This window comes from Hemitrygon akajei, chromosome 5 (genome assembly GCF_048418815.1).
Source record: "Hemitrygon akajei chromosome 5, sHemAka1.3, whole genome shotgun sequence".
NCBI classification, from domain to species: Eukaryota; Metazoa; Chordata; class Chondrichthyes; order Myliobatiformes; family Dasyatidae; genus Hemitrygon; species Hemitrygon akajei.
Window position 1 is genome coordinate 8013264 of NC_133128.1, and position 12369 is coordinate 8025632.

Consider the following 12369-nt stretch of genomic DNA (forward strand, 5'->3'; position numbering starts at 1 on the left):
TAAGCCCACTACCAAGATCGAAGCTGTTTGGCAAAGAAAGAAAAAAGGAAAAAAATTCTTATCATATAGTGAAATATGTTATTAGCCAACATCTGTACTTTAACAGCAAATCAAAGGTTTTGAAAATAGTTCAAAAATGGTCCCCACAATGTTTGAAAGTCCTGACTAGATTCAGAAATTGAACAACGGATCTTCTCTAAATTTAAGCATGATATAACATCATGAAACCATTGAGTGTGAGTAAGCAGAACGACATCCTTCCATTTAAGCAAGGGCGCCCTCCTAGCTATAAGAGAAATAAAAGCCAAAACGTGCAAATCAGATGTCTCCAGAATAATATCTTTTCCTCCAACAATACCAAATAAGGCAGTCAAAGGGTTAGGCTTAAACTTGGACTGAAATTTTAAAATTGGCTAACTCTTCATCGTTATGTGCCCACCACTCCCTCCTACAATTTAAAGTGGACCATAGGGCCCACTTGACCAAGGATAAGCTATGTTGTTTTTATTCGGATATATCTCCCTATTGAGATAGATGTAACAATGGAGAAGCTTCACTAATTCATATGTTTTGGACATGTCCGAGACTTGAAAAATACTGGAAGGAAGTATTCCAAACTTTCTCTGTACTTTTCAAAGTAAATTTTTAAACCTGCTCCCTTCTTATAGCTTTTTTAGTTGTTTTTTGCTCTTGCTACCTTATATGTCCTTGGCTTTTACACAGTCCTTAACTTCCTTTGTCAGCCACGGTTGCCTACTGCTGCCATTTGAGAACTTCTCCCTCTGTGGGACAGATCTATCCCGTGCCTTGTGAACTATTTTCAGAAACTTCAACCATCTGTGCTGTACCGTCATCCCTGCCAGTATCCTCCTCCAATCCACCTGGACAAGCTCCTCTCTCATGCCTTTGTAATTCCCTTTATTCCACTGTGATACTGTTACATGTGAGTTATGCTTCTCCCTCTCAAGCTGAATCAATCATGTTATGATCGCTGCCTCCTTAAGGGTATACGTAATTGATCAGTTTGTTGTTTAGCGGTTACAGTTCTTCTGTACCTTTCTGGATGTTTCTTAGACATCATATTACTTGAATAAGGACTATTTATTGATTAATTTAAGCAAATTAATTTGAATGGTATGTCAGCAATTTGATATAAGAGGGATAAGCTATGTTGGTGCAGCCTCCTTGTTCCTTAGTTCTTCCTTCTGCCATCCTTTCTCTCTTACACCCCCCCCCCCAACATGCTAAATCTTTTTCTCATTTTGTTCTTGTAACACTTAGTATAAGTGATCGTAAGCATCAAGCTTTATGTCTCATTCAAAAATATCAGTATTCAACAATGTACTTCAAGTCTGAATATCCTTCACAGCGGCTGCACAAGCTGATGGGTTTGAAAATAAAGTGTATGGCATGCTTACCTTTAGTAGTCAAGGCATCGAATTTAAGAGTCAGAAAGTTCTGTTGCAGATTTATAGATCTCTGGTTAGGCTGCATCTGGAGTATTGCGTTCAACTTTGGTCATCCCCAATTTAGAAAGAATGTGGAGCGTGCCTGGATTAGAGGGAATGGGCTATAAGGAGAAGTTGGACAATTATAGCTGTTTTTCTGGAGTGTAGGGTCTAAGGGGATACTAGAGACACATTTCTAAGATTATAAAAGGCAGAGATAGAGTAGACAGTCGATATCTTGGTTAATACCAGACTGCATGCATTTAAGTTGAGAATGGGATAAGTTCAAAGGAGATGCGTGGTACAATTTTTTTTATATACAAGGTGCCTGGGATGGAGGTGGAAGCAGATACTACAGAAGCATTTAAAAGGCTCTCAGATGGCCACCTGAATATGCAGAGGATGATGGGAGAGGGACCACATGCAGTTAGAAGGGATTAGGTAGCTTTAGCTTAATCAGTTCAATACAACATAATAAGCCAACCGTCAGTCCACCTGACTCTGGGTCTCAAGGTGAGAACCAGGAAAGACCAGAGTTTATGCCCCGATGTTCTGGCTTTATCAGAACAAATTCCTTCCTTCCCTCAGTCTCACTGTATTTCCTGAGCAACCTCACTAGCCTGATTGCTAGTGAGGTTCAGAAATGTCTGGGTAAGTCAGAGCATCATGTCCATGGAGATGAACTGATCACTTCCATGGCAAACAGATGGTGATTTCAAAGTTGCCCAGGATGCAGACCAAGGTGGTTAAGCTTTCCCATTCTCTCTACTTCAGGACCCAGCCAGCTCCATCACGGGAACAACCCTCCTCACCATTGAGGATATCTTCAAGAGGTTGTGCACAATTTTCCCCACCTTTATTTCATTTTCTGATTGCTTCAGATCTCCCTGTTCTCTCGACCATTCTTTCTGAATCATATGAATTTTCTCAACATTTTTCTTCAATTTCTCCTGGAAAATAAAAAAAACCAGAAATATTTCAGTCAGTGAATTCCCCCTAAGGAACTCAGAAGGAAAGCTGGCACACCATCAAGTGATACTATGAATCACATCTTGGTAAAACGGGGGCGTGCTTGAATACAGCAGCTTCGATAGAGCCAAAGGTGTTATCATCTTTTTTTAAACATATTTTTTACAATCACAAGACCCTACTCAACTTTAAGAACATAAAGTACTGCAGGTCTACCCCATCAGTGATTTGCTCATTGGCGGAGGAACTGAAGGAGCTGGACATGGTGCGGTCCGTGCTGCTGCCTGCATCAGAGAGGTGTCCGAGTCTAACACCAAGTAATTGTCTTAGTCGCTTTTCTTATGATCAGAAGACCTTGTTGGACATTGATAATGTGGAAAAATGTTCTCTGATTTATTGGCAGATGGCAGGGCAGCTCCGTAGCCTCAGTCATAACAAGGACTAGGCCTCAAACCTAATCCTGTCTGCAGCCACCCACAAGGGAGGCACAGAGTTGCTGGGGCACAGGGTCCATGTTGGCAGCATCAGTGCTGCCCTCCAGTGTGCATTTGGCCAAAGACAAGCTGTACTGTGTTTGACTGCAGACTGCTGCAACATTCATACACTCAGGGACTTGAACTATATATTTTTTTCATGTGACTGTGTTTTCTGCTGTCTTATATGCTATTTGTGCCTTGTGTTGTGTGTGACTGTTGGTACTATGTTTTGTACCTTGGCCCTGGAGTAACACTTTCTTTCAGCTGTATTCATAGGTTTTCATATATGGTTGAATGACAATTAAATTTGTACTGTACTTAACTTTCACTATTAAAGCCCCATCAATGCTGGCATAGCAGTTAGTATAATATTTTACAGCGCCAGCAATCCAGGTTGAATTCCTGCTGATATCAGGAAGGAGTTTCTGTCTTCTTCCCATGTCTGTGTGGGATTCCACCTGGTGCTCCAGTTTCCTCCCACAGTCTAAAGGTATGCACCAGTGAGGATAGAAACAGGACGACCTGGAAGATTAATGCATGGCTGAGAAGCTGATGCAGGGGGCAGGGCTTCAGGTTCCTGGATCATTGGGATCTCTTCTGGGGGAAGTATGACCTGTACAAAAGTGATCGGTTGCACCTGAACCCAAAGGGGACCAACATTCTTGTGGGCAGATTTATCGGAGCTGTTGGGGAGGGTTTAAACTAATTTGGCAGGGGGGTGGGAACTGGAGTGAAGGGATTCAGGATAGGACAAATGATAAAAAAGCAAAGATAGCATGTAGTCAGACTGTCAAGAAGGTCAGACAGATGAAAGGACAAAATTGAAGCCAGCAGGCTTAGGGATTCAGTGCATTAGGGATGCAGAATCAAACAGGGTAACAAATGCAGCATAAGAAATAAGGTGGATGATCTTGTTGCTGTGTTACAAATCGTCAGGTATGATGTTGTGGCCATCACTGAACCGTGACTGAAGGATGATTGTAGTTGGGAACTGAATGTCCAAGGTTACAGGTTGTATCAGAGAGATAGGCAAGTAGGCAGAGGGGGAGACGTGGCTCTACTGAAAAAGAATGGCATCAACTCAGTAGAAAGTTGTGACATAGGATCAGTAAATGTTGAATCCTTGTGGGTTGAAATAAAAAACTGCAAGGGTAAAAGGACCCTGATGGCAGTTATATACAGGCCTCCCAACAGTAGCTGGTACGTGGACCACAGATTACAGCAGGAAATAGAAAATATGTGTCAAAAAGGCAATGTTCTGATAGTCATGCGAGATTTCAACATGCAGATTGATTGGGAAAATCAGGTTGGAAATAGATCTCAAGAGAATGAGTTTGTTGAATGCCCACAAGATGACTTTTTAGAGCAGTTTGCATTAAGCTTACTAGGGGATCAGCTATAATGGATTGGGTGATGTAGAATGAACTAGAGGTGATTAGGAAGCTTAAGGCAAAAGAACCCTTGAGAGGCAATGATTACAAGATGACTGAGTTCAACTTGAAATTTGATGGGGAGAAAGTAAAGTCTGGCATAGCAGTATTTCAGTGGAGTAAAGGAAATTACAGTGGTATGAGACTAGAAGTGGCCAAAATAAATTGGAAGGAGATGCTGGCAGGGATGACAGCAGAACAGCAATGACATGAGCTTCTTGAAGAATTGAAGAAGGTGCAGGATAGATGTATTCCAAAAACAAAGAAATACTCAAATGGCAAAATAGTACAACCATGGCTGACATGAGAAGTCAAACCTAATGTAAAATCAAAAGAGAAGGCATACAACAAAGCAAAAAGTAGCAGGAAGACAGAGGAATGGAAAACTTCAAAAATCCCACAGAGAGCAACTAAAAGAATCATTAGTAGGGAAAAGATGAAATATGAAAGCAAGTTAGCAAACAATATCAAAGCTTTTTCAAAATATAAAAGCTTTTTCAAGAATGTGAAAAAGAAAAGAGAGATGAGATTGAATATAGGACCACTAGAAAATTTGGCCGGAGAAATAATAACAAGGACCAAGGAGATGGCAGATGGACTAAATGAGTAGTTTGCATCAGTCTTCACTGTGGAAGACACTAGCAGTGTGCCAGATGTTGAAGGGTGTGAGGCAACAGAAGTGAGTGCAGTTACTACTACACAGGAAAAAGTGCTCAAAAAGCTGGAAGACCCAAGGGTATACAAATTACCCAGACCAGATGAACTGCACCCTAGGGTTCTGCAAGAGGTAGCAGAAGAGATTGTGGAGGCATCAGTAATGATCTTTCAAAAATCATTGGACCCTGGCATGGTGCCAGAGGACTGGAAAATTGCAATGTCACTTTAAGAAAGGAGGAAGTCAGCAGAAAGGAAATAATAGACCAGTTACCCTGACTTCAGAGGTTGGGAGGATGTTGGAGTCAATTGTTAAGGATGAGGTTATGGAGCACTTGGTGACACAGGACAAAATAGGACAAAGTCAGTATGGTTTTCTTAAGGGAAAATCTTGTCTGACAAACCTGTTGGAATCTTTTAAGAAAGTTACACATAGGATAGATAAAGTGGATGTTGTGTATTTGGACTTCCAGAAGGTCTTTGACGAGGTGCCAATCATAAGGCTGCTTACCAAGTTAAGAGCCCTTAATTTACCAAGTTAAGGAAAGTTTCTGGCATGGTTAGAGGATTAGCTGATTAGTAGGAGGCAGGAAGTGAGAATAAAATGATCCTTTTCTGGTTGGGTGCCAGTGAGTAATGGTGTTCCACAGGGGTCAGTGTTGGGACCTTCTTTTTTATGTTGTATATCCATGATTTAGATGATGGAATAGATGGCTTTGTCGCCAAGTTTGCAGATGATACAAAGATTGGTGGAGGGGCAGGTAGTGTTGAGGAAACAGGTAAGCTGCAGAAGGTCTTGGAGAGATCAGGAGAATGGGCAAGAAAGTGGCAAAAGAAACACAATGTTGAAAAATGTGTGGTCACGCAATTTGGTAGATGAAAAAAAAATGAGCAGACTATTCTCTAAGTGGGGAGAAAATCCAAAAACCTGATATGCAAAGGAACCTGGGCGTCCTTCTGCAGAACACCCTAAAGGTTAACTAGCAGATAGAGTTGGTGGTGAGGAAGGTAATTGTAATGTTAGCATTCATTTCAGGGGGTCTAGAATTCAAGGAAGGGGTGTGATGCTGAGGCTTTATAAGGTGCTACTGAGACCTCACTTAGAGTATTGTGAGAAGTTTTGGGCCCTTTATCCAAGAAAAGATGTGCTGGCATTGGAGAGAGTTCAGAGGAGGCTCACAAAGATGATTCAGGGTTATCATACGAGGAACATTTGATAGCTCTGGGTCTGTACTCACTGGAATTTAGAAGGATGAGTTGGAGATCTCATTGAAACCTTATGAATGTTGAAAGTCCTAGACAGAGTAGATGTGGAAAGGATGTTTCCCATGGTGGGAGACTCTGGAACAAACAGCAACAGCCTCAGGATAGAGGGGCATCTATTTAAAAGAGATGAGGAAAAGGTGGTAAATTTGTGGAATTTATTACTACAGGCAGCTGTGCAGGCCAGGTTATTTGGTGTATTTAAGGAAGAGCTTGATAGGTTTTTGACTGGACACACATCAAAGGTTACAGAGAGAAAGCTGGGGAGTGGGACTGAGGAGGGGAAAAAAAGATTCAGCCATGATTGAATGGCGGAGTGGATTCGATGGATCAAATAGCCTAATTCAGCTCCTATGGCCTTGAGGTTAGGTTTAGTTAGCTGTGGGCATGTAGTTGGTGTCAGGCACATTGCAACACTTGCAGGCTGTGGTTCCAGCACGTCCTTGGAGTCTGTTGGCTGTTGATGCAGACAACCCATTTCACAAACTCGAGAGATTCTACAGTTGCTGGAAATCCAAAGCAACATACACAAAATGTTGAAGGAACTCAACACGTCAGGATATGGAAATGAGCAAACAGTCGACATTTCAGTCCAAGACCCTTCTTCAGGACTGGAATTTGGTGTTCAACCAATGTGCAAAAGACAACAAAGTGATAAATACAAAAAGAAAGGAATAATAATAATAATAACAAATAAATAATAAATATTGAGAACATGAGATGGAGAGTCCTTTAAAGTGAGTTCCTTGGTTGAGGGAACATTTTAATGATGAGGCAACTGAAGCTGAGTGAACTTATCCCCTTTAGTTCAGGAGCCTGGTGGTTCAGAGTTAGTAACTCTTCATGAACCTGGTGTTGTGAGTCCTGAGACTCCTGTACCTTCCTCCTAATGCAGCAGCAAGAAGAGAGCATGTTCTGGGTGGTAGGTGTCCCTGATGATGGATCCTGCTTTCCTGCAACAGGATTTCATTTAGATGTGCTCAGTGGTGGGAAGGTCTCTACCCATACTTTCTCTAGGGTTTTCCATTCAAGGGCATTGGTGTTTCCATACCAGGCTGTGATGTAACCAGTCAATATACTCTCTACTTCACACTATAGAAGATTATCAAAGTTCTAGATGTCATGCCAAATCTTTGAAAACTTCTAAGGAAGTATAAGTGCCTCTGTGCTTTCTTTGTAATTGCACTTACAGGCAGGGCCCAGGACACACTCTCTGAAATAATAACACTGAGGAATTTAAAGTTGCTGACTCTCTCCACCTCTGGCATCTTTCCCCTTCCTTTCCAATCCTGAAGAAGGGCCTTGGCTCAAAATGTTGGCTGTTTATTCATTTCCATGAATGAAGGCTGACCTGCTGAGTTCCTCCAGCACTTTTTGTGTGTTGTTTTGGAAACATACCCTCAAACATATCAAGGGTAAAATAGCATTAAGTCAAAGCAAAGCCCATCTATTTCTTTATGCCATCCATGATAATGTTGCCCGTTGCCATGGAGGCTAAAGGAATATTTTCCAAGTTTGAGTGGAATCCATGGGCAACTCCATTGGTCCCAGTTGTGAAGAAGAATGGGTCTGTCAGGATCTCTGGTGAATTTAAGGTCACTGTCAACCCAGTACTGAAAGTAAATCAATACCTTCTTCCCAGGATAGAGGCAAACAGGAGAACATCTGCAGATGCTGGCAATTCAAGCAACAGAAACAAAATGCTGGTGGAATGCAGCAGGCCAGGCAGCATCTATAGGAAGAAGTACAGTCGATGTTTTGGGTCGAGACCCTTCTTCTCGACCCGAAATGTCGACTGTACTTCTTCCTATAGATACTGCCTGGCCTGCTGCATTCCACCAGCATTTTGTGTGTGTTCCCAGGATAGAGGATATCTTTACAATCCTTTCTGGAGAGAAACACTTCAGCAAAGTGGACTTAGCTGAGTCCTACCTACAGATGGAGATGGAAGAAGAGTCCAAAGTGTATCTGGTCATCAACACTCACAAAAGGATTTATCACTACAATAGACATATTTTTGGAGTAGCATCTGCACTAGCGCTCTGGCAGAAAGCTCTGGACCAGTTGCTGTAGGGATGATCAGGCACTCAGTGTAACATTGTTACTGGTAAGGTTGACAAGGAACATCCTCAAAATCTCAAGACAGTATTAAGAAGATTATGGGTTCAGGACATAATGCAACAAGTGTGAATTCTTTAAACCAAGCATCACCTCCTGTGTCATACCATTGACGCACAAGTATTACACAAGTGTGCTGAGAAAATTCAAGTGGGGTTGATGGCCCAAGGCCAAAGGATGTGTCACAATTGTGGTCCCTTTTTAGGATTTGTCAATTACTATAATAGATTTCTGCCAAGCATTACTAGAGATTGGGAAGAAATAGCAATGGACAAAGCAGTGTGAGGTGGCTTATCAAATGACAAAGTAAATGGTGACATCGTGTACTATCCAGATCGAAAGAATGCACTGCGAGCACTGTCAGTAGAATACACTACACTGATACTGAACCAGAACATAAGAAATAGGAGCAGGAGTCGTCCATCTGGCCTGTCCAGCCTGCTCCGCCATTCAATAAGATCATGGCTGATCTGACCACGGACTCATTTCCACCTTCCTGCCTTTTCCCGATGACCCTTAATTCCCCTACTATGCAAAAACCTATCCAACCTTGTCTTCAGTATATTTACTGAGGTCACCTCCACTGCTTCATTGGGCAATTTTGCCAATTTCCTCCTTCCATGTCACAATGCAGCACACTCCACAACCAGCAACTCACCAGCGATGCTGTTACTGCATCATCCCTTGCGCTCACTCTTGGATCTCAGCAAACCCACTCTCAGGTGTCTGCAGGACAAAAAACTGAAACAAATTGCGGGCTCCTCAAGCAAGGAGGCTTGGTGCTTCACTCTTGGACAAGCAGTCCTGCTGCGGGTCTACAGAGGGGATCAAATGTGGATACTTGGAAAGATTAAGGACAGAACTGGACCTACACAGTGGCGATTGTGTGTCATATCATCTGGGGAGGTTGACACATCAATCAGTTGAGGTTCAGGTGGGCCATTTGCTGAAGAACATGGCCTCGCTCTTTGTGCAGTTAACCTCCCAATCTTCATAGTGACAAGGGAGCTAGAAGGGTAAACTACTTACTCTTGTTTCCTGTTTCTCAGCAACTTGACTCACCTTCAGTTTGTCCTTTGCCTGCTCAAGACTGAGCAGACTGTGGGATTTGTGATCCCCGACGATGGTGCAGGACATGCACACACACACCTCGTCTTGCTCACAGTAGAACTCGAACACCTTCCCATGACTTGGGCACTGCCTCCTTGTGAGGTCGGCTGTGGGATTGATCAGGTTGTGGTCTTTGTAAATCTGCTTCGTCAAGTGCGGTTGGAGGTGGCGGGAACAGAAGGAGGTTTCACATTTGAGGCAGGTCTTCACGGCTGGTGTTGGTTTTTCGATACAGTACTCACACATCACAGGGGCCGTCTGGGCAGAAGTGGCAGCGACGGGCGAGTGCCAGTTGTATTTCTCCACGATGTTCTGCAGCGTGTGGTTTTTCACCAATCTGGGTCTGGGGCTGAAGGCCTGACGGCATTGAGGGCAGCTGACTCCACTCGGAGTTTCTAAATGGTCCCATACATCGTTGATACATTTTGCACAGAAACTGTGCTGACAGGGCAATGCCACAGGGTTCTGAAACAATTCCAGACACACACTGCAGGTCAGCTCTTCTGCCAACACCCCTGTCTCCATTCTTCCTACTCGGAGAGAGAAGAAATTTTGCTGATGAACTCAAAAACAGGATGAACAATCATTACGGGAAGTTATTCTACTTCCTTTCAGTTTTGAGGTTTGCCTGAAATTTAACCTTTTGTGTGCTGTAATAATTCAGATATATCACATAATAGCATACATAAAGGTGGAGATCAGTCAGAGAGTCATACTCCAGCACAACTAACAACTATCGTCTTGGAACACTCACATCTATGGTAATGAAGTGCTTTGAAAGGTTGGTTATGGGTAGAACTAACTCCAGTCTCATCAAAGACTTGAACCTACTGCAATTTGCCCATCGTCACAGTGGATCTACAGTGGGTGCAATCCCGTTGGCTCTTGATGCAGCCTTGGATCACCTGACCAATACTAATACTTCTGTTAGGATGCTGTTTATTGACTACAGCTCAGTGTTTACCACAATCATTCCAACAGTTCTGAGCAAAAAGCTCCAAGGTCTTGGACTTCCTCATCAGGATCTGTGCAAATCAGAAATAACATCTCCACCTTGCTGACAATTAACTTTGGCATGGTTCAAGGAGGTGTGCTTAGCCCACTGCTCTACTCTTTGTGCAGCCATGATTATGTGTCTAGGTGCAGCTCAAATGCCATCTATACTGTATGTGCAAGTTAAAGATAACTGCTGTTCCATTCTTACGTGACTCAGATATTTCTCTATTTATTGTCTGTGTCACTGTAATGTTATTACTCAGTTGCCAATAGACATCTGCCACCAGTGACTTTTTCCCTTTACTATTGCTAATCTCTACCCAGATGGATTCAGCATCCTTTGATCTTACATCATCTCTCACTACGATCTCATCCTTAATTAAGAGCACTACCCCATCTCCCTTACCTTCCTGCCTATCCTTCTGTATTACCTTGGATATTTAATTGCCAATCCTCTCCACCCTGCAACCACGTTTCTGTAATGGCCACTAAATCATACCCCTTTGTACTGATTTGTGCCACAAGTTCACTGACCTTGTTACGAATACTACGAGCATTCAGATAAAGTGCCCTTACACTCATTGTGCTTTTAAAATCTAATAATCTTTGTCTCTTATGCACTTGACATTACTGCATTCCACCCTTACTTTACGCTTTTTTAACATTTGCTTTTACTTTATCTTTATCCACACTTTCCTCTTTATTTTATCCATACTTCTCCAATCTGTTGAGGCCACCCTCCTGCTACTTAGTTTATAGCCCTATCCACAACCCTAGTTATGTGATTCAGACAGACAGACAGACAGACTTTATTGATCCCGAGGGAAATTGGGTTTCGTTACAGTCGCACCAACCAAGAATAGTGTAGAAATATAGCAATAGAGAACCATAAATAATTAAATAATAATAAATAAATTATGCCAAGTGGAAATAAGTCCAGGACCAGCCTATTGGCTCAGAGTGTCTGACACTCCGAGGGAGGAGTTGTAAAGTTTGATGGCCTCAGGCAGGAATGACTTCCTATGATGCTCAGTGTTACAGCTCGGTGGAATGAGTCTCTGGCTGAACGTACTCCTGTGCCTAACCAGTACACTATGGAGTGGATGGGAGACATTGTCCAAGATGGCATGCAACTTGGACAGCATCCTCTTTTCAGACACCACTATCGTTAAAGAAATAACAAGACATCTGGAAAGAAATGGATCCATCAAGCAGATGCAGAATGGATTCAGCAAAGGCAGGTCCTTACTGGAGTTCTTAGCGGATATAATGAGCGCAGTTCCACCCCCACAACATCACTGGCCTTACAAATGAGTTTGTTGATTCTGTTGGTGTCTGTTACCCTCAGCCTGCTAGCCCATTACACAACAGCAAACATGATAGCACTGGCCACCACAGCCTCGTAGAACATCCTCAGCATCGTCTGGCAGATGTTAAAAGACCTCAATCTCCTCAGGAAATAGAGACGGGTCTGACTCTTCTTGTAGACAGCCTCAGTGTTCTTTGACCAGTCCAGTTTATTGTCAATTCGTATCCCCAGGTATTTGTAATCCTCCATCATGTCCACACTGACCCCTTGGATGGAAACAGGGGTTTCTCAGGTCCACCACCAGCTCCTTAGTCTCTTTCACATTAAGCTGCAGATGATTCTGCTCACACCATGTGACAAAGTTTCCCACCATAGCCCTGTACTCTGCCTCATCTCCCTTGCTGATGCATCCAACTATGGCCGAGTCATCAGAAAACTTCTGAAGATGGCAAGACTGTGCAGTAGTTGAAGTCCAAGGTGTAGATGGTGAAGAGAAAGGGAGACAGGACAGTCCCCTGTGGAGCCCCAGTGCTGCTGACCACTCTGTCTGACACACAGTGTTGCAAGTGCACGTACTGTGGTCTGCCAGTCAGGTA

General features: G+C 42.9%; 1 protein-coding gene across 1 annotated transcript in view; it reads right to left on the reverse strand.

The window, feature by feature from the left end:
• LOC140727468 (E3 ubiquitin/ISG15 ligase TRIM25-like) overlaps nt 1-10022 on the reverse strand; it is a 71223-nt gene extending 61201 nt beyond the window's left edge. The window contains exons 1-2 of the mRNA XM_073044795.1: nt 9421-10022; nt 2303-2398 (exon numbers count right to left, since the gene is read on the reverse strand). Of these exons, the coding sequence (XP_072900896.1) occupies nt 2303-2398; nt 9421-9993 (669 nt within the window). The 5' untranslated portion in view covers nt 9994-10022. The remainder of the gene's footprint in view (nt 1-2302; nt 2399-9420) is intronic.
• Between the last annotated feature and the right edge of the window lie 2347 nt (nt 10023-12369).